The following is a 21,477-nucleotide window of genomic DNA, read 5'->3' as shown; positions in this document are numbered from 1 at the left end:
AAATTTATTGTGTGCTAGCAGGGTCCTGGCAGCTCCCTGGGCTGGGCTATGGGGACTTTGTTCTGGGAGCCACTTCCAGGGGCTTTGCCTTGCAACAGAGGGGTCCTTTCCCTTGCTGAGGATGTCCCTGGACCCAAAGCCTGCTCTCCTTGCCTTGAAACAAGGAGCTAATTGTTTGTCTCCCTGATATCTCTCCCCTGCCACCTCCCAGCAGCATGGAGGTGGAGTGAGCCTTGCCCTGCCAGCAGCCAGGCCTGGGGTGAGACGTCCTGCCAGTTCACCATCTGGAAACATTAAAATAAATGGTGTTTGGGAAGAGCAGGAGGCTGAGGAGGAGGTGCTCAGTCGTGGGAGGATCAGAGGCTCCAGTGGTCAGTGAGATGTGTGCCTGGCTCCTGTGGCAGTGGGGAAGAATAGAAACAAAGAACAGTGCCCTCATTCCTGTAAAAGTGTGCTGGAATTAATTGTTCAAAGGGCATGTCAGCATCACAGTGGTGCATCCAGGGATAGCTGAGGTCAGCCCTTAGCTCTGTAATTGCTTTTCTATGCCCTGAAAAATACTGAAGGCTGAAATTGTGCCCACTGCCTCAAAAGGAAAGGGCTAAAAATTTGAGTAATGAAAATGCATCTGTTGGAGAAATCTTGGGAGCACCTGCCAGGCAGAGCTGGTGCTGTGGGACTTTGGTCCAGTGACCTGAGAAACCTAGAGAGACAGCTTTTCTGGGGAAGCAAGTTCAAGGCAATCATGCTGCTTGTGACGTGAGTCTTGTTCTGCTCTCAGCCCTTTTTAGCAGGCTGGACATCCCAGAAATAGAGGGTGTTGTAAGTTCTGTGAAAAAGACACCTGACTTAGGGAAAGATTAGCTTGCCAGTGAGGGAAAAACTTCATCCAAAGCACACCCTGAAATCCTGAGTGGAGATAAAAGGCAGCCCCAAAGCTGACTGGGTTCTCTGCTTATGGGGAGATCTGTTCCTTCCAGACTCGTGGTGCTCAGCAGGGAGTCTGGAGGGGCTCAGCTGTGCCTGGGGTCTGAGCATCTTCTAGGCATGAACCTTTGTTAGCAGCTGCTAAAATGTTGGTGCCAGGATGGCAGGGATTGCTTGGGGTGACTCTCTACACTTGCTAAGGGGGTTGCAGCTCTATTTGTCCATGCAAAGGTGTTTGGGATCCTCTGCTCTTCCTCTCTTCTGTCCATCACAATTTATCTGCAATTCTCTAAACCAGTTCTCCAAAGCAGATTTTGGCAGAATTTGGAGAGGGACTATGTTTTTCCCAATACTTCTGTAAAATCTGTGGAAGGCCTTATGTTTTACCACTATAAAAGTGTGCCTTGCTCACTGAATTGGTGTGGGTTCTACTACAAAGCCTTTTTTTGCTGTTACCGATTGCAGGTACATGAGGCTTGCTGAGATCACTAACCTGAAGCTCCTCCAGTAGAGATTAGACTCCAATTATTATGGAACAATCTGATTGTGATGTTAATGCAACGCCTGGAAGATCAAACATCCGTGTCCTCTCCACGGGTATCAGCTTTTCTGAGATAAACACCTTTTATAACCCTCCTGATTGATTTCTGAGCTGCTGTTCAAACAGGAAGGTGCTTTCTAGCAATCTCCAAAGGCCTCTGTCCCCTGCAGTGTCATGGGGTTCATTCTGCCCTCATATCTTTCCTCCAAGATGGAAAGATCCTTTAAACAGGTCTCACCTCAGGGCTGTGGACAGCCATGAGTTTGTGCACCAGTTTTTCCCCTGATAGAAGGTGTTTTCCTAAGAGGAGCTTGTTCCTCACCCTCAGTGCCAGGTGTCCTAGCAGGACCAGAAGAGCTGGACACCAACAGCCTGTGCTTGCTGTGTGCCCTGACTCCATTCAGGGCCATCCCCACAGCCCCAGGAGGGCAGGCAGCCTTTGGAGGTGAAATTGAGTGCAATTGCCAGCTGAGCACCACAGATACCACAGCTGAATCCATCAGGCTCTTTCCTGGGCTCAGGAGCATGGCTGGAGCAGGGAATGCCTCTCCCATTCTGTTGGAACTCAGTGCATCCCTCTGGGTGTCCAGAGTTGCCAAGGACCCCGCTGGGGGCTCAGAGACCCTGGCACACAGCCCAGAGCACCTGGGGATTTGATTTTGACCCCTGGAGCAAGTTGCCAGCTTTGTATGAGGACCTGAATGTCACACAGGTTTGAATGGCGTGATTATAAAATGATCACAGGGTGAAAATGTAGATTTTAGGATTTTTGGTATGGGGGTTATGAGGACAAGATGGAGGAATCTGGGTGAGTCCAGCCTTCCTTCTTCTTCTTGTTCTCCATTTTCTGCAGTGATGTTGGCACTTTGGGATTGGTTTAGAGTAGAAGTGCACTGTCTAACACAGGTGATGGGTATTGGGAATTAAGTGTAAATATGTTATACATAGTTTGTAGTATAAAGAGACAACACCACCCCGGGGGCAGTCAGAGTGCCTGTGGCTGCCCTGCTGAGCAGATCTTGGCTGGGCAGAAAGAAAATTTTATAGATAAGAATTAATAAACAACCTCAAGACCAAAAAGTGAAGAGTCCAGACTCGTTCTTCAACAGCGTGGGCTGAAACAGAGACATCCTGCACATCTTGGGCAGCAATTAACAAAAGCAACCCGAGACCATTCCTGCCAGTGTGTGACTTGAGCCCAGCCTGGCAGTCAGGATCTGGGGTGTCCAGAGCAGCCCCTTTTGGTTGTGTATCCTCTGCTGTTCCTGAGAAGCTGCTGCAGAGCCATGGGCAATGCTCCATATCAGCCCTGGCCTGCTGAGGGGCCAGGAGGCTCTGGCACGGCGTGGGAGGCAGCTGGGTGTGTGCTGTGGCTGGGGAGAGGGTGGAGGAATGTGCTGGTCCTTTCCAATGCCTCAGCCCATCAGGAACCTGGCCTGAACCTCCTTCCCCCTCCCTTCTCTCCTATCTGAGCAATTCCTGGGGGCTGTGGGCAGAGATGGGCCCTCCCAGAGAGCTTGCATGGATTATTTGCTGCTGCTCCAGGTCAGCTGTGCCAGGCAGAGATGAGCAGCAGGTTGGGAATGCCAGAAGGAGCTCTGCTTGCCTGGAGGGCTCCAGGGAGGCAGGAGGTGTGTGATCCTGGTGGCTCTAGGGCAAACCTGTGCCCTTTTTCACCTGGGCATCCCTGCCCAGTGCTCTGCATGAGAAGAGGCTCTGCTTGCATCTGGGGCAGTGCTGGTGGGCAAGGGCTGGGTGCAGGGCCCTTGCAGATGGGCTGGGCTGTTCCCTCTTTGGAAGAAGAAGTTGTGACTTTCTGCACATTTCTCGTGACCAGCTGATGAGGTTGCAGTCCCTGATCCTGGGTTGGAGTGTACTGAGTGTTTATAGTGCCTCTATCACTTTTGAAGATAAGGGCACGTTATTTTATTGCTCCTTCCATCGAGGCATCATCCAGAGGGGAGAGAGGGGAAGGACTCATTTCCTCATGGCAGGGGATTAGTCACTGCAGCCTGGCCCTCCAGAGAGGGCTGCAAGGCTCCCCGCTCCACCACACCATCCTGTGAGATGGGGGCTTGAGATGGAGAGAGCCCTTCCCCAGCCAGCCCTCTGCCCAGCCCTGCTTCCCTATCTAGTCCTGAACTTGGCTGTGCCCTCCTGTGCCTTTCCTGCAGGAATCCTGGGGCACCCTCAGCTTTTGCCACTGAGCTGGTGAGGGGCAAGAGGACATCTGAGGGGCTGGTTCTGTGCTGGCTGTCAGGGCTCCATCCCTTCCCTCACACTGTCCATCAGCAGAGCTGCCCCTGGGGCAGTCTGGGCTCCTGTTCTCTCTGTCCCTGGGCTGGGCCACATCCAGGCTGCCCTCAAGAACCTGCTTTATCAAGAATGAGAACATGGTTATTGCAGGATGCAGAGATAACCATTGCCACCACAGCTGTGCACCCAGTGTCCTCCCCTCCCTTTCCCCATCCTCCTTCCCAAGTGGAAAATCTGTGTCACCGTGCCTTGCCCTGTAGCCAGGTTTCACATCTTTGGGTGCATTCACATTGAAGGCCAGGAAAGCTGGAGGGGAAAAATGTTCCCTTCCCTGAACCCACCCAGTGCTTGATGCAGGGGCTTCCCTGTGGCAGGGTGGTGGCCCAGGGACCTGGGGAACTGGTCCCTGTTCAGTGTGATGGTGTTTCTGTACCCCAGCTCTGAGCTCTGCCTGTGCCAGCCGCCTTTTTCCTTCTGGGGGAAGCTTCCCTTCTGCTCCTTGAATTAAAGCATTAATAAGCCCAGCACTAATCAAGCTCTGAGCATTTCAAATGCCCCTTTGTTTAATTAGCACAGCCTTTGCCTGCAGACAGGGGTGGGAGGCGAGGGGCAAGGACTCAGTGCCCAGGAATTCCTCCTCTTTAAGGTGTGACGTTTTGTGCCAACTATTTTCTCTCCCACTCTCTCCACCAGCTGCCCAGAAAAAATAATAAATTAAAATTTATAGCCAAAGCACCCTCAGAACTTGCAGCATCTCCTGGGGGGCTGCTCCAGCAGGTTAAGCCTCTTGCATGCTCCAGGGCACTCTTTCCCCAGGGCAGGAATAAATAACCCAGCTGGTCCAGGGTTGATGCTGTGCTTTGTCCCTTGGCCATGGAAATGGGGTCACTGGCCTTTGCCTGGAGATCCACCTTGGTCCCTTCAGTGACTGTCACCCCAGGGTGGGTCTCTGGTAGCTCCTTGCCCTCTGAGGAGGGGAGAAAGCGTGACCCAATGTTATCAGGAGCGTGCTAACCCCACAGCAAACACGGTTTCACTGGTGCAAGGGTGACACTGGTGACGTTTGAGTGCGCAAAATGGTCCCCTCCTCTCCATGGCCTAATCTAAATTGCTTTATGAGGGGTCAGCAGGTAGAGCAAGGCCTGCTGCTCCCTGGGGTGGTCTCTGGGTGGCCCTGAGCTGTGGCTCAGCAGGGCAGGGGTTCTCTCACTGGGTTAGTGGTACAGCACATGGATTCAAATGTTCTTGCTCCCCGGTGGGCTGTGGGGCTGGGCTGCCTGCACCTCCTCTCCTGCCATAGCCGGGCATGTGCCAGCACCCCCCAGTGCCACCAGCAGCCTGTGTGGATGTTCCTGTGCAGGGCTGCAGACACATAGCCTGTCCCTCCTGCCTGCCCATCCCTTGCAGCTTTCCAGTGTGTCACTGGTGGCATTTTCTCCCAAAACAGACCCTTCAAGGACCTTGGGGCTCAGGACCTGCCTGTGAGGCCTCTCTGCCGCTGAGCTGGGCTGCTCAGACTCCAACATAGCCAGGAGCTGCCCCTGGTTCTTGGGAACATGTTTGCCCAGGGTGCCAGTGCTCACTGGGGTGGGGATGTGGGAATGCCAGGGCTGCCCAGCACCTGGGGACTGGGGTGTGCCACACACAGGGCAATGAATCCCCAGCCTCATCACACCTGCACTCCCAGAAGCAAGAAGGGCTGGGGGAACAGAGGGAAGGTGTTATTATCCCACAGGGAGCTCTGCAAGTCCCTGCTGGCACCTTGGCAGTAGTGGTGCATGGCAACGTCCCAGCGTGGTGCCCAGGGACAAACTGTGCCAGGGAGTGGCCCTCCTCCCCCTCAGCAGGGCTCCCACCTGCCGGGGCTGGCGGGTGACAAAGCCATCAGCCCTGGGGTGGGAGAGGCAGGGGCACCTTTCACATCCTGCCCCCCTCCACAGCCCCGTGCCAGAGAAAAGCTCGGATACAGTGTGGCTAGAAAGACGTATTTATTGCGACATCGGTTTGCAACGAGCACTCACCCCCCCACCCCCAGCAGCACCTGCAGACCCACGCACATGCCCTTGACCCTGCTGCGGTGCCTCCATGGCCAGCGGGCCGCCCCCTGCGGCCACAAGCCCACTCCCCTTTACAGGCAGGGTCATTGGGGCTGCGGGCTGGGGTCCCGCCGCGCCAGGAGCTCCACGGAGTAAGGAACAGGAGCCGGGTTCAGGGTCCTTCAGCAGTGTAAGCCACCGGCTGGGATCTCCGAGCAGTCACAGGCTCTCAGAATGCCGGGGAGAGAGCGGGGCCAACCCCCCCAAGCACCCGTCGATGCCCGTGCCCTCTGCTCTTACCGCGCTCCCTCGGTGCCAGCCCGGCTGCCCTGGGAGCCGGGAGAGGTGCCAGCCTGGTTCCCCCTGCAGCCACTACACGTATCCTGTCAGGTTGTAGGAATTGACTTCACTCTTGGTCTTGTGCACCTGGCTGACGGAGGGCTGGGGGCTCTTGCTCGCCAGCAGCTGGGGCTGGTAGGCGCTGGAGTAGGCGGTGTTGGTGTCCCGGGCAGGGCAGGACGTGCAGAGGATGCAGCCGCCGACGAGGGAAAGGAGGGAGGAGATGATGCCGAGGTAAAGAGCCTCGCCGAGCTCGAACTTCATGCTGTCGGGGATGACGGGGTTGCGGAAATCCCGCAGCACCACGTGGATGTTCCACACCAGCGGGATGAAGCACAGCAGCCCCCCGAGCACGAAGACAGCGCCGCCCGCCACCGCCACGCGGTCCTTGCCCGGCGAGCCCTGGCTGAACACGGTGCACCTCATGCCGAACACGGAGAGCAGGCAGGCCAGCGAGGACACGGCGCAGGAGCTCACCATGAGCGCCTGGGCCGCCTGGATGTCGGCGGGCAGGTTGAGCAGGGAGCTGTAGATGTCGCACTGGGTGATGCCCGTGCTGTACGTGGCGCACTCCATCCACAGCCCCTTGGTGAAGCTGATGGCTGTCACGATGCTGGAGCCGATGTAGGAGCTGGTTTTCCAGCTGGGCAGCAGCGTGGCCGTCAGCGTGCCGATGTAGCCTAAGAAGGCCACGGTGTAGCCCAGCAGCTGGAGCCCCATGGACACCATGGTGGCGGCTGGCTGTCACCTCTGTCGCTGGCCGAGGCTCGCAGCTTGTCGCCCAGGTCCCTGCCGTGTGCTCACGTTCCCATGGCCCTGCGAGAGGCTCCGCTCGCAGCGCTGCAGCTCCACCCCGCTGCCGGGGGTGCCGGTTTTGTCCGGGGTGGGAGCTCGGGGAGTTACCTGCGGGAGCGGAAAGCAATCCCTCCCGATTAACGATTGACCCGAGCCCGTGCAGGAGCGCCAGGCGCCCTTTCACCCCCGCTATCTCCCCGGGCAGGCTCCAGAGGCAGAGCCGCGCTGCCCAGGACGGATGCCAAAGCCCTCCCCTGCACTGACGCCGCGGGCAGGGATGGAGAGCCAGCTGCTGCTGGGGGGAAAGTGCCCACTGCCTTCCTCGAGCAGTCTTCCCTGTCTTCTGTGATGCCTCGAGCTGAGGAAGCCAAAAATGCCATGTCTGCACCATGCTATTTGGGACCTGCTGGAGCTGACTGCAGGTGGTGAAGGCAAAGCTCCCCCAGCTGAGGAAAGGGGATGGCACCTTGTCCCCATCTGCACGGGGCTCACCCGAGGCATCTGCAGCCACCCACGAGCCACCCCGAGCTGCTGAGGCTCCTTTGGCATAAAGGGACATGGCCACCTGAGATTGAACCATGGATATCAGCCTTTCTGTGCTGCTGGGGACAAGGATGGAGAGGGACGCATGTGACAGTGACACCTGCATCCCCAGGAGAGCCTGGAGGCCCACAGAGGGCAGAATTACATCAGGGCTGGCATCTCCTTTGGGATGCTTTGTGGAAGCATGCCAGCCAAGTGGGGTGACCTGTCCTGTGGAGGGGTGACCTGTCCTGTGGAGGGGTGAGCAGTTCGGGGTGCAGCTCCTCTGGGATTTTGTGCCGGTGCCACCTCCCGCCCACAGCCCTGTACACAGGCAGGGGAGGTTGGCAGAGGTGGTGGAGAGGGTTGGTTTGTTTTCCCTCTGCTTTGTTTAAAAATTCCTCCTCCTGTGGTGCCTTGCGAAACCGGGCTGAGCCCGGCACCGCGGCCAGTGGCCTCCCTCCCCCGGGAATGCTCCTGGCTGAGCGTGCTGCCACCACCCGGGGCCTGCCCCTGCTCCCGTCCCCCCCGCTGCCACCTCAAATGCTCGGCACCAAAGCTTGCCAGCTTTCTGTCTGCTCTCCAAGACCTCCCACACCTAGAAAAGAAAAACCTGGGTGCTCAGGGTGCTCTGGGTGCTGGCAGAAGGCGAGGGAAGGGGCTCTGAGGTACTTACGGAGGTGGCTGGAGGTGCAGGGTGGGACCCGGGGTGGCTGCAGCCGGGGGTCACCCAGGACTGGCAGTGGCTGCTCGGGGCAGGGTGAGCAGCCAGGGCCCCAGCCCAGGGGATCAGGGGCTGCAGTTGTTCAGCTTTGCACAATCCACCTGCAAATCTCCTGGATCAGAGGCTTATTGCAGATCAGAATTAAACCCTTTGGGTGTCGGGAAGGATTGGGGAGCTTGCTTTGCTGGTAGTCTATGAATTATTGGGGTAGGTTCACCTAATGGGTTCAGCTTTGAGGCTTGCTGTCATCCTTCTAGACAGCCTTAGTGGCTGGCAGATGACTGTGCCACATCCATGTGTCCACTCTGGGCTGTGCTGCCTGTTTTGGGGTTCGAGGGGCAGTGAAACACCAGCAGGTTGAGCTCCCCACTCCTCAGAGCCAGCCTGAACTTTTGGTTTACTCTTCCTGGCCCTGCTTGTCCTCCACGGGGTTTGTTGTTGTAAGACTACTGGCCCAAATGAGGAGCAAATGGGGAAGGTAATGAGAGCTGTGCTGGCCCCGTGCCCCCTCCTGCTCACCGGCTGCCACAGATGGACAGGGGCAGGCAGGGCCTCTGGTGACAAATTGTGCTCAGAGCTGAGCAGGGTCTGGCTGGCGTTTGGACAGCAGTGTTTGGATGCTGATAGCAGAGCTACAGCAGGGACCATTTGCTATTTTCTTTCCTTGTCCCAAACTGAAACTCTCCCAGGAGCTGCCAGTGGCATTTTCTTTGAATGCTTGGGTAGGAGCAGTGGGCAGGGACGGGGTGAGTGGCCCTGCTGGGGCCAGAGGCTGCATCAGCCTTGCACCCTCTGCTGAGGAGCTCTTCTGTCCCTCCTGCTGTAGTCCACATTTCAAAAACTCAAAGGAGAGGGCAGGGAACACTGGCAAGTGCTTGCTCTGCCATCTGTGAGGATCAATGGGATCTGGCAGCTCCCTGGGGTGATGAGCCATGGGTGCCTGAGCAAGACCATTGCCCTGATAGTGCCTAGGGTCCATCCCTGCCACGTGTCCTCCCTTCCTGTCTGTATCGATCCTCTCTGGAGCCATCAGCTGCCTCCTGGTGGCTCTGTGCTTGCCACCACTGTAGCCCATCACTGTCCTTGTCGTGCCCTTTGTGCTGTCCCCAGCACAAGCCCAACACACTGTGCCCATAGCATGCCCAACACGCAGCCCCATCCCATGCCCACTGCACTGTCCCAATCCCATACCCATCATACTGCCCCACCATTTCCCATCCCTTTCCCATCTCCCTTGCCTCCTTTATGCAAATGGCTACAAAGAGCACTTTATCATCCTTGTTAATTGTCTCTACCCTCCCCTGTTCCCCCCCGGGGATTTTCTCACAAATGGTGTCCAAATTTTCCCTTTTGTGTTTTGCTTTTCCACCAGAGATCGCAGCCCCTCCGCCCCCAGCCTCCCCCCGGCCCTCTGTTTACACAACTGGGACAAATTTCACACCGCTGTCCCCACAGCCCCAAAGAATTCGTGAGTCACGGCCGAGGCAGAGCTATAAATGTGTCCCCATCGAGGGTCTGCAGTGTCACAAGGGACAGCATCTCCTGCCACCATGCAAGCTGCTGCCTGCTGCCTGACTGCCCACGGGCTCCGGGTGCCGGTGCCCAGTGCCTGCCCAGCCCTGGGGCTGGAGCAAGGGGCAAGGTACCGGGGAATAGGGCTGGCAGGAGGGTGAGGAAGGTGGGATGGGGGAGCTCCAGCTGGGTTTGGGTGAAGGCTGCGGTGCTGGGGACACTCTGATGGCAGTGGCCATGGGTGGCACGGAAGGTGCTGGGGACAGACACTGTGATGCCATCAGCTATGGGTGGCACAGAGGGTGCTGGGGACAGACACTGTGATGCCATCAGCCATGGGTGGCACAGAGGTGCTGGGGGCACTCTGATGCCATCGGCCGTGGGTGGCACAGAGGCGCTGGCACTCGGGCAGGGCTGGCCGGGCGGGTGATGCTGTGGGGCTGCCTCACCCGAGCAAGGCAAGGGGAGTGGGCCAGGGTGGGTGGCTGTGGCGCTGAAGCTCCTCTCTCTCTCTCTCCCCCTTAGAGCCCTTCCTCTCTGGAGACCGTGGCTGCCCCGAGCCCAGGAGGGACCCGCGCCGCGGCGGGAGGAGATGGACGCTGTGAGTTTGGCATTGTCCCCATGCCCGTGGGGTTCCCTGCTGGCACCAAACCAGCCTCTCGGTCACTTTGTCCCATGGAGTCCTTTGTCCCAGGGCCGTGCCGTGCCCAGCTCCCTTGGAGCACCGGCCGGGCCAGGCTGAGCCCCTGAGGGGACACGGCCACGGCAGCCCTGAGGGGGCCGCCTGTTCCCAGCCGGGCGGGCATTCCTCAGGGCGTTAGCGGCATGCCTGGGCACCTGCTCTGGAGCACGGGGCAGAGATTACACTGGCAAAAAGCCCGTCGGGAGGGTGTGGGGGTAGATGCCAGCTTCCCCGCGGGGCTGTGAGCGCCTCAGCTCGGGGGCAGGGGAGGGGGGAGTCGCTGTGTGTGTGGCACCCCGGTGCCAGCCCGGGCAGCGGGAGCGCGGTACCACCCGGCTGTGTCTCCCCAGACTCGGGCAGCGGAGGGGCACGGCGGTCCCGGCAAAGCGCTGGCGTTCTTCCAGCACCCGGTCAGGTACGTGCCCTGGCCCCGGGGCCGCGGGCGGGCGCGGGGGCGCGGCGGGCGGGGGCTCACCCCGACTCTCCCCACACAGGCTCCTCTGGCCCAAGTCCAAGGCCTTTGACCACCTGTACAGCGTGGGGGAGAAGCTGCTGGAGAACTTCCCGGTGCAGGCCACCCTCTGCTTTTATGAGGACTCGGGCAGCGAGGAGGAGGAGGAGGATGATGATGAGGAGGAGGAGGAGGAAGAAGAGAAGGATGATGAAGAGGAGGAGGCGACAGGGGATGTGACCGCGGGACACCCGCGGAATGCTGGCAGTCCCGGCCCCAGCAGGCCGGCGTGAGGCAACAGGCAGGGGAAGGCGCACAGCGCTGCGTGCGGCAGCGGGGCCAGACCCGCCCGGAGCCTCGTCCAACCCCCGGGGCCGCCCCCGGGCCGCGCCCGGGCTCCGCGGAAACACGGCGGGGCTCAGGACTACGACTCCCAGCGGCCACCGAGGCACCGCCCGGCAGCCGCAGCCCGCTCTGATTGGCTGCCGATCCATCCCGAGCTGGGGGAGGAGCGTGTGGCCACGCCCACTCACCCGCCCCGCATCCCCATTGCTAGAGGAAGGCGGCGCGGGCGGGCAGCGGAGGGACGCGATTGGTCGAGGGGCGGGAGGGGGCGTGTCAGGGGCGGTGCTTGTCCTCCCCTGCCCGTCGGCGGGAGGGAGCGGCTGCGGCGGGCGCGGGGCCGCCATGAGGTACCGGCGGGGCGCGGGGTGCGGCCGCGGGGCCGGGGGGAGGACAGCGGAGCTCTGGGACCGCGGCTGCGGGGCAGGAGCGGGGATGAAGGGGCTGGTGCCGCGGAGAGGGGAGACGGGAGCGCTGGGACTGGCGCGGCGTGTCTGGGCGCGCGGCGAACAGCAGAGCGGCAGAGACGAGGAGGACGTGTCGGTGGGGCGGAGGGTGGGGCTGGAAGGACCCCGCACAGCCGGGGAGGTGGGGCTGGGGGACCCTGCTGTGGGGTGACAGGTGGCATGGGGGTCTCTGTTGTAGGGTGACAGGTGAGCTAGGGGACCCCACTATGGGGTGGCAGGTGAGATAGGAGACCCCGCTATGGGGTGACAGGTGAGGAAGGGGACCCCGCTTTGGGGTGACAGGTGACGAGGGGGGGACCCCGTTGTGGGGTGACAGGTAGGCAAGGGGGATCTGCCATGGGGTAGGAGGTGAGCTGGGGGTCCCTGTTGTGGGGTCACAGGTGAGCTGAGGGTCCCTGTTGTGGGGTCACAGGTGAGCTGGCGGTCTCAGCTGTGGGGTGGCACTTGGGCTTGAGGGCTCTGCCGTGGGGTGGCAATGAAGGCTGAGGGGGGATTGGAAAGCCCCTGCACACCTGGGCAGGTGGGCTGGGGGTCCCTGCTGCAGGGTGACAGGTGAGCTGTGGGTCCCAGCAGTGGGGTGGCTCTGGAAGCCGAGCACAGTGGGGATCATTGGAGCTGGGTTTGGGCACAGAGGAGCCGGGCTGGCACTGCCAGGGCAGCGTAGGGAGCAGGCTGGGGTGTGACGGCTGTTTTGGGAGGGCGAGGCTTCCTGCCCTGTCAGGCGTAGCCGGCGTATCCTCTTCTCCTCGCCGTGGATGTTGGCACGGAAAAGCCCCAATATTGCTGGCATCCAGCTGGCACCGCGGCTACGTGATGCTGGCACTGCCAGCACCCTCCCTGCGTGCATGGCGCTGCACTGGGGGCTCGGGGGGACTGGGCCACCCCCAGCCTGTCGAGGAGGTGCCACCTTCCATTGTGGACCCCCATGTCCCCTCGGGGCCCGCGGGGAGCCGGCTCCAGGCGCGCTCCGTGTTTTCCCGGCACGATTTCCTCCTTTGGCAGCAGTGACGGGAGCGGGGGCGGGGATGGGGGGAGCCTGGGGGAGACACAAATGTGCGACTGCAGCATCCTCACTCCCATGGCTGCATCCCCCGCGCCTCCCCACGGTTGCCTTAGCAACCTCCTATCGATGGGGTATTTATAGAGGATGGGAAGCCGGAGGGGGGGCATCGGGAATGGGTGGGCGTCTGCTAGGTCAGCCTCCAGCTCCAGGCTTCTCTCGGCTTGCGTGGGGGCAGGAGGGATGCTGCTCCCCTCGGCGTCAGCGTGTGCGCTGCTCCCGCTTTTCCTGCTCGCTGGAGGTGGCCAGGAATTTGCATGTGGAAATAAAAATAAGCGGCTGGGACGTCTGCCCTTCTCACCGGCATTGTTTGTGCTTGGAGGCTTGTGTGCAGCTCCCTGATTGTGGCACTGACACAGATACGTGGAACAAAGTAAAAGAGTGTAAATGAAATGAAACAGCATTAAATTTGTTGCCTGGTGTGTGATGTGAGAATATCCTTCTTTCTGTGTCTTTGTTCTCCTGTCCATCAGAGGGGGAGGATGCCTGTAACAAGGAGGGTTTGTGTGGAAACTGTGGCATGTGCTCTGGGCTGTCCTTTCTTTTATTCCGGGGCTTTGGGTCCCTGTAAGAACTGATGACAGCAGAAGTGGTCAGGTGGTCCCTGCCTAGAGCCTGTGGGGGAATTCATGGATCCAGAGGTCTCTCACATCCCCCAGAAGGGCTCAGAGAAGCAGGGCTGGGCTGTGGGGCACTGGAAGCAGATCTCTCCCATGTACTTCTGGTGCTGCTTTCCCTCACTGCTGCTTCAACTCCAGCCTGAAGTTTGCAATCTGAGCTTCCCACACTGTTGGGAAGAAGCTGCTTTCTCTCTCTGGACACAGCTCCAGGCTTGCATGCCCTCTTGGCACTTTGAGGTGTAGGAGCCTTGGAAAGCACAGCAAACCTGATGCGGGCAGGGAGAGGGGCTGCATTTACTGGAAGGTGGCTGTTGTGGGGTGTGCTGGTGTGCAGCATCTGCCCTTCTGTGTGCCTGCCTTTCGTGTGAAAGGAGAAGTGTGTTTCCAGCCCTGCTGACCCTGTGAGCAGCTCTGTGCTGTCCCTGACCTCACCCCAGCAGAGCAGACCCAAGTGCTTTGGGAATAACTGGATGTCTAAAGTCCTGGGCCTGACACCAGCGTGTGGTTTAGTTCCTGCTGTTTCCAACCATGCTTGCTCCTTCATCTGCAATAAATCCCTGCAGGAGCTGGGCAGTCCTGTCCCCTCTGTCTCCTGACAGAGTTGTGGCTTTGCCACAGCAAGTGTCACACACAGCAATAGCCAGCCCAGGGCACTCTGATCCATGGGGCATTGAGCACAGGGAGAAGACAAAGCATGGAAAACAAGCAGAGATCCTCTGCTTCTGCTGGGCTTCCTGTAACTTCTGTGGGGTTTTGTTTAGTTCAGTTTTGCTTTTGAAGCACAAAAATTGCTTGTCCAGCTGGAGAGTTGTTGTCCTGGGTGTGCAGGCAGCTCTGTCACTCTGTTGCTGCCCTTATCTTGGCCCAACAACCAGATTGTGGGTAGGAGTTGCAGAAGTGAGAACAGGCACGTCTGTGAAGTTGCTCTAAAATAAGATGATTGCTTCACCTGTATCCATCAATCTCTAGTGGAAGGGAAGAGCACCAGGCTGCTCCCAGCAGTCTCTGACATGCAGGTCTTCTTGTCTGCTGGTGAGACATGGGGTCTATCCTTCATCCAGTTTTCCCCTTCCTACTTTGCTGGTCTGCAAGGGCCCTGCTTCTCCCTGGGAGCTGAGGGTGCCCTGAGCCCCTCCAGCCCCTCCAGGCAGGTGAGGAGCAGGGAGGCAGCTGGAATCCTTGGCTCTCTGCAGGGGCACTGCTGGGCTGGATCTGCCATGGGTGCACTGCTCAGCACTATGCTTTCTGCATTAATCTGATCCTGGGTGATGGAGGCTTGGGCTTTGAAACTGGTTGGAAATGTAAGCTGTCAGTGACTCTCTGTTTTCTTTCCCTGCAGGTAGGCAGGAGCCCCCTTGGCCGAGTGAGGCAGCATGGCAAGTAAGTGCTCCCAGGCAAGGCGGAGAGGGGCTGGTGGTGCTGGAGAGAAGGGGATGTTTGACAGCCATCTCTCAACAAAGGGGTGCCTGTGCATTTTGGGGGGTGTCATCCTCTCTGGGGAGCAGCTGCCATCAGCTGTTGGCCCTGGGTGAGGTCTGAGGTCCGGCCTGACTTGTGCTTCTCTCTCCCCTCTGCAAGGTGGGAGTCGAGAGGAGGTGCTGAAGGTCTGACCTCTGCAGCATTTCTGTCTCTGTGTGCTGTTTGCTGTGCAGGACAGGCCTCCCCAGGGTTCTCTGGGCTGCCTGTCTGCTCTGACATCTCTCATCAGCAGTGCTCCTCGTGCCCATGGCTGGCACCCTGGCAGTGCCCACCCTGGGGGCCACGCTGCCCTGTGTGGCACCGGGGCTCTGTGTTCTGTGCAAGCTGCCGAGCTCAGCCCCACCCTGAGCTCGCTGTGCCACACCCAGAGCACTGCTGGGCCAGCACTAAAGATGGGCTGAGCCTGGCAGGGCTGCAGAGAGCTGTGTGGCCTGTCCAGAGCTGGGCTCAAGCCTCTCTCTGGCTCTCCTGGGCGGCCTGCATGGAGGCTGTGTGCCCTGGTGTGATGGGAGCGTGAGGAGGAGATGGAGATGGAGAGATCTGTCTGGGATCTCAGGATTTGCTTGGAGTGCCACCAGAGCCAGCTGTGAAGGTGGAGGCAGTAGCCACGCTGGGGAGGAGGAGGAGGAGGACCCCAGGGATGACAGGTATGCCTTCTTTCATTATCTCTGCTGTGCTGGTGCGGGAGGGAGCAGAGATCTTCAGGCAATGTTTTTAAAAGGCTGCTTTAATCTTCAGTTAATGAGGAGGGTGCCCAGCTGGGTCCCTGCCTTCCTCCACTGCTGCCTTTTCTCCTTCCCAGAGCTCAGTGCTGGCTCACCAGCATGTCCTAGTGGTGGAAGGTGTCTGCTGTGGTGGCAGTGTCCCCTTCATGGTGACCCTGATGTGCAGGGGGGATGTGGTGATGGGCAGGTTCTCCACCACATGCTCCCTGCCATCCCTGGAGGCAAGGAGGCATGTGCCCTTCAGGCACAGCCACAGTCCTTCCCCAGAGAAGCAGCCCCCCAAGCAGAGCAGCTGAGACGTGGGGAGGTGTCCACCAGGGGCCAGCAGCACCTCAGGAAAGCCAGCAGGAAAGGGCTGAGGTGAACCCAGCCCTTGCTCCTGCTTTCCCTGCCTAAAAGCTCTGATCTTTCCTGAGCACCGGTTCTCCAGCTGGTGTGGGGAGGCTTGGAGAGGCACAGGGGATCAGCACTGGGGCTGCTGGGCACTGGCAGGTCCCCTCAGCCCCCTGGGTTGGGGACAGAACCTGCCTGGCTGGCTGCTCTTCATGTCACCTGGGGATCCAGTAGAGATGAGAGGTTTCCTGAGGGCCCCTGGTTTTCCTGCTCTGGTCCTGAGCCACTTGACACTTTCAGGGGGAGGGAGCAGTGACTCAGTTTCTGCTCTCCTGCCATTTCTATGTCCCTGAGGGAAATTGCATGTGGGGAAAAACACACACCTCTGTCACAGCATGCTTGCAGTTGGGACAGTGCTTTTGATACCTGCCTGCCTGTGTATCTGTTTTTATTTCCTACCTTAGTGGCCAGCTCAGCATGGCAAAGCAGGGAAGGGGTCCAGTGACTACTTTCTGCAGGGATGGATGGAAAACCCTGACAGTGAGATCTGCAGCCAAGCCTGTTGCTCTAAGATGTGCTGAGGAAGTTGAAATCCAAGTCTCGGGCTCAAGTGCCAAGGAGGGGAGAGTTTATACCACGGCCTGATCAAGGTGGGAGGCAAAGGAGGTGAGGCCAGACTTCTCCAGCAAAGTACAGGACATTTGCAGAGTGAATGTTGTCTTTGTAAAATTTCATCTCCTTCTGGAAAGGCTCAAGACAAGGTCAGCCTGCCATCCTGTTCCCTCTGCAGCCAGCATTGCCCTCCTCAGCTGTGAAAGCCAAGGCAAGCTGATCCCTGCCCTTCTGCAAGATGCCTTCTGTGCCTCTTGAAAATGCTTTTTCGGTTGTCCTTGTAAAAAAAATATTGGTTTGCATAATAAAGTCGATTCTGAGGGAAGATCTGTGACTCACATCATTCATGCTGCTCTTCATTCACACCTCAGTGGTTCAGCCCTCTGCAAACTCTCACAGAAGCAAGGCATTAATAAATCACAAGGGGAAAATGCACCTACACAGCACAAAAGCAGCTCAGTGCCTCCAATCCCAGGCTGGTGTAGCACAGTAGTAGTTGTTTCTTACACCATGATCTTGTCCCTGTTGATATTTCCAAATACTCCCACAAATACCTTGCTGTATTGTTTCAGCAGCCGGATACATGGAACATAAAGCAGAAGGAAACTTGCCTTTCTCCCTGGCAAAAGGCTCCTAAGGAAAGAAGTTGGTGGCTTTTCACTGACTCTTTTGCTTGTGGAGCCAGTATTTTGTTAGCACCAAGCTGGTGAGATGGGAGATTGTGTCCCCCTGCCTCCTCTGATACTCCTGCTGCTGTGTGAATGGGTTCACCTTGTTGATCCAGTGGAAGACTGAGCCTGAGGGTGAAGGAGGTCAATATGTTCCTGTGGATCACCCAGCTGAACTGATTCATCTTCCCAAGGGGAGCAGCAGGATTTTGTGGCTTGGTGGGAAGGGCTGGAAGCAGCCTAGAGCTGAGTGTGTTGAACTGCATTGTGGAAACACGCATTCATGAAATGTGTGTTTGGATCCTGGAAGGATCATGTTCTGTGTGAAGTTTCTGCTCTCTGAGCAAACAGCTTCTTTGCCTCCTGTGCTGCTGCAGGTCCTGGCAGGTGCTGGCCTCCTGCACCCCCTGGAGGTGTCCCTCTTGCAGGATATGGAGAGAGGCTTTGGTGTCCCTCTTGCAGGCAGGAAGGTGCTGTTCCTGCTCTGTCTGGCTCCAGGACTGCATGCACTATGGGAGGACTTGAGGAGTCTCCCAGGCTTTGGGAGCAGAGGAAAGTTTGTGAGGCCTCTGCATCAAAACACAGTGGGGATGAGAATGTGCTGCTGTGTGAGGAGAGGTTGCTCAGGCCCTTGACTCACATCCCCCTGTGCTGTCCCTGTGTTTTGGGCATGTTTGCCCTTGTTCTCCTGGGCCTGGGAGAAGACAGGGGTTTCTCTGGGGCCTGGACAGAGTCCTTGATGCCACCTGAGCTTGCATGACGCTGAGCAGCTGGCAGCAGGGACACCAGCTCCCAGCAGGCTGTCGTGTTGAACTGTGGGCTCTGAGTCCCTCTTGGTGCTGGCCCCCTGTCCTGGCACAGCTCTGTGTCCCAGCCCTGCAGGGTCTTGCTCTCCTGGTGGGATCTCCCATGCCCTGCAGCAAAGGGGCAGAAAGATGAAATCCATCAGGGGCAGAAGGTTGAAAACCAGTATTTTTGGAGCCTTTTGTCTCCCTCAGCTGCTCTGTGTGGCTGCACCTGCCACTTCTGGTGTCTCTAGCACCTCAGCCCTGACAGGAGGGCTCCTGGTCCCATGTCTCTGTGCAGACCCCAAGAGTGCTGTGCCCCTTTGGCTGTCCCACCTGCTGTCCTACCTGATTGTAGCCCTGGGTTTTTGGTGTGGCATCAGGAAGCTGGGTTGGAAAGCTTCGCTGGGCAGAGGCCAGCTATGGGGTATGGGTATCTGTCCCTGCTCACAGTGTCTGTGCCTTGTGTGTTGCAGTGTTCTTGGGGGCCAGGAATGCCCACTCGCTGCTGAAACGCTTTCCCAGGGCCAATGGCTTCCTGGAGGAGATCCGGCAGGGCACCATCGAGCGGGAGTGCATCGAGGAGGTCTGCAGCTATGAGGAGGTCAAGGAGGTGTTTGAGAACAAGGAGAAGACGGTGCGTGTGTCCTGCATGTGTGTCCCAGGGCGGTTGGGAGGGTTCACCCTCAGCAGGCTGGAGACAAAGGGAGAGCACAAGGAGAACAGCCTCTCCTGTTCCTTTTGTCCTCTTCTGGCTGCAGGCAGCATGTTGTCGCCTCATTTCCCAGCATGGCTTTCCCTTCTCAGGCATTGCTTTTGCCAGGACTCCCTGCCCACAGCTGCAGGTTGAGCTAGTGCTCCCCTGGCACGTGTGGCAAATCTCTGCTGTTGTCCATGATATTCTAGGCTGGGCTTGGTGTGGAATAAATTTTTCCCTGCTTGCTGTGGGATATTGAGGGACGTTCCCAGGACCTTCTGTGTTGGTCCCACAGCACCTCAGCTTGAAGGGGTGGGGGACATCCAAAACACTGCCCCTTCTCTGGGCCTGGGGAGGGCAGTGGTTATTGCTGGTGGTGGGTGGGGTCCTTCTCCCACCTGCAGCACGTGATGGTTGTTTGATGGTTGTTTCTCTGTTCCTGTCACAGATGGAGTTCTGGAAAGGCTACACCAGCTCTGTGTACTCTGTCAAGGACCCCGGGCACAGCACAGAGCGCTCTGACGCTATGTACGTGGTGGTGCCCCTCTTGGGAGTGGCTCTCCTCATAGTCATCGCCCTGTTCATCATCTGGAGGTGCCAGCTGCAGAAGGCCACCCGCCACCGCCCCTCCTACGCCCAGAACCGGTACCTGGCCAGCCGGACGGGCCGCAGCCTGCCCAGGGTCATGGTGTACCGGGAGCGCTCGCAGAGCCAGGGGGAGACCCAGTACCAGCGGGAAGCCAGCGGCCGCGGGGCTGGGGATGCCCGGGCCGGGGGCACCCCGCAGGCAGACAGCACCCTGTGCCCGCCCGAGCATTCCGTGTCCGTCCTCTCCAGACTGTCCAGCGCCACTCCCCCGCCCTCCTACGAGGAGGTGACGGGCCAGCCGGAGAGCAGCAGCAGCGGCGAGGAGACCAGCGTCTCCTACAACGAGCCTCCGCCCAAGTACGAGGAGATCGTGGCCACGGCCCCCGCCGCGGGCAAATAGCGGGTGTGCCTCCCTGCTGCCTCTTCACACTGTCACACTCACCCAGCCACCCTCCCTTTGCCGTGCCTGGCACCCCCTTCAGGTGTTCGTCAGGCCCCCATCTCACCTGTACAATCTGGTGCCATCACACAATAGCCTTACCCTCCTAACCAAAAATGGCTGTCCCCAGGTGGGGTGAGGCAGGGCTGGCTGTGGGATGGCTCTGGAGCCATCTCCTGCCCCTCACTCCCCACTCACGTAAGTGCTGTAGCAGCCAGAGCAGAGCAGCAGCTTGTTCCTGGCTCAATGTGGGGGTCTCCCCATGGTGCATTTGATTTCCTCACTTCCCCCTCCAACAGACATAACATTTCCCATTATTAGAGCAGCCTTGCTGCCTCCCTGGGCTGCTGCTCAGCCTCACCCCATGTTCTGGGCCCTGTTCTACTGCTCAGGGCTCTGATTAGGTGATGGAGATGCAGGATTGGTGTGGCAAATTTTTGTCCATCCCTGCAGTTGGTGGGGCCAGCTCTGTGGGGAGATGGTGATTTTCCCATGTGGATTTGTTGCTGAGTGGGAGTGGGGAGCCCGGGCCACACTGTGGTACCTGTAGGGATATTTGCTGTGTGGAGATCAGGGAGGAGCAGCTAGAAGGTGCTCTCTGATCTCCTGGATCTCTTTGGAAAGGGAGAAAGGGCTCGTGGTGGTCTTGTACTTGAGGTAAGTGACTTAGGAGTAGCAGGGCCTTTTCCTGATGCTCTCTGCTCTTCCCCTGTGGGTGCTGAGCAGCTGGAGGTGTGGCTGCTGCGGAGCTGGCCAAGGGGGTCCTCTGACCCCGAGCCAACTGTGGTCTCATGGCTTTAAGTGATGGGGATTCAGCGCTCTCCTGGAGTGTGGCCTATCTGGTGTCTGCCCCAGAGGTGAGAGCCTGCAGACAGGCCAAACCTCCCCTCTCCCTACCCCAAACTTCTCTGCCCTGCCTGGCTCCTCTCTTTGGGGCTCTTTGTCCTCCAGAGCAGGTACAGTGGGATGTTGCATCCCACTCTCCTCCTGACCTCTCGGGTGGGCAGAGTGTCCAAGGCTGTGGCCTGGAAGTCCTGCTGACAGGGGCAGGAGCCACAGGACCATGCCTTGACAGTCAGGAGCAGGGCCAAGCCCTGCTTGGGTGGTTGTGTAGCCAGGGCAGGGCAGAGCAGGGAGCTTTGCTGTGGGATCAGTCTCCCCTTTCCCTGGGCAGCTGCCTGTAGGGTCCAGGCAACTGGGCTGTCCTTCCCCAGTCACATCTGATGGATTAATCCAAGGGTTGTGCTCCAAGCCCCCAGAAGCAGCCCAGAAGCTCCCAGCACTGCACCACCCGCTGTTCACCCAGCAGCAGCCTCTCCACCAGCACCAAAAGGCTATTGTCCATCCATCAGTGGCCTGCACCCCACCCGGCCCCGGCGATGCCCTCCAGCTGGTGCCCTCAGCCCAGAGCTGGGGCTTGCCAGCCTGGCTGCTCCTGGGGCAGGACATGCTGGCACCTCGTCTGTCCCCTCCCCAGCCTTAGCAGGGTGGGGTTATGGGGAGAGCTGGCAGCTCAGGGCCAGAGCTAGAGAACAGCAGAGGGAGACACAAGGGTGCTCTGCATCCTCTGTCTTTGATGCTCGGTCATTATCCCTGCAGTTTGTATTCTGTAAAACTTGGTATATTTCTGTGCAAAAAAAAAAAAAAAAAAAAGGTATTTATTAAAAAACCCTCACTGTCTGAGTGGCACAGGATGGCTTTTTCCCACAAAGGGTGTTGTGGGGGACAGTGATACCAATAACCCCCACCATGGCAGCTGGACTGTCCCTAGTGAGGATGGAAGCGTCCAGGAGTGAACCCCACGCATCCAACTGGAGCTCTGAACTTCGCCTGGCCGTGTGGTGAGGTCTGAGAAACCCTCTGAGAAACCTGAAGGG

At 58.7% G+C, this 21,477-nt stretch overlaps 2 protein-coding genes across 3 annotated transcripts; one reads left to right on the top strand and one right to left on the bottom strand.

Annotated features, from left to right (window-relative positions):
* Positions 1–5,695: 5,695 nt before the first annotated feature.
* On the bottom strand, positions 5,696–7,057 carry CLDN2 (claudin 2). The gene has a single exon (XM_074551773.1). It carries the CDS (start codon positions 6,826–6,828, stop codon positions 6,133–6,135), a length of 696 nt encoding a protein of 231 aa, XP_074407874.1. The 5' UTR covers positions 6,829–7,057; the 3' UTR covers positions 5,696–6,132.
* A 4,294-nt stretch (positions 7,058–11,351) lies between these two features.
* PRRG3 (proline rich and Gla domain 3) lies at positions 11,352–21,259 on the top strand. Of its 2 annotated transcripts, none has more exons than XM_074551771.1 (4): positions 11,352–11,477; positions 14,614–14,654; positions 18,353–18,513; positions 19,022–21,259. In XM_074551771.1, the coding sequence occupies exons 2-4, from the start codon at positions 14,648–14,650 to the stop codon at positions 19,559–19,561; spliced, it is 708 nt and encodes a 235-aa protein (XP_074407872.1). In that variant the 5' UTR covers positions 11,352–11,477; positions 14,614–14,647; the 3' UTR covers positions 19,562–21,259. The 2 variants fall into 2 exon arrangements, with proteins under 2 accessions (XP_074407872.1, XP_074407873.1); XM_074551772.1 differs by having other exon boundaries at positions 11,386–11,477; positions 14,618–14,654.
* The last annotated feature ends 218 nt before the right edge of the window (positions 21,260–21,477 follow it).

Source organism: Zonotrichia albicollis, chromosome 14 (assembly GCF_047830755.1).
Source record: "Zonotrichia albicollis isolate bZonAlb1 chromosome 14, bZonAlb1.hap1, whole genome shotgun sequence".
Lineage (NCBI taxonomy): Eukaryota > Metazoa > Chordata > Aves > Passeriformes > Passerellidae > Zonotrichia > Zonotrichia albicollis.
This window is presented reverse-complemented; position numbering and strand designations above follow the sequence as displayed.

What these genes read in the sequence shown, in the direction of transcription:
- CLDN2 (XM_074551773.1), bottom strand. Translation starts at nt 6,828, where the DNA reads ATGGTGTCCATGGGGCTCCAGCTGCTGGGCTACACCGTGGCCTTCTTA.
- PRRG3 (XM_074551771.1), top strand. An exon ending in TTGAGAACAAGGAGAAGACG is followed by an intron (nt 18,514 to 19,021) that starts GTGCGTGTGTCC and finishes TTCCTGTCACAG; the next exon opens with ATGGAGTTCTGGAAAGGCTA.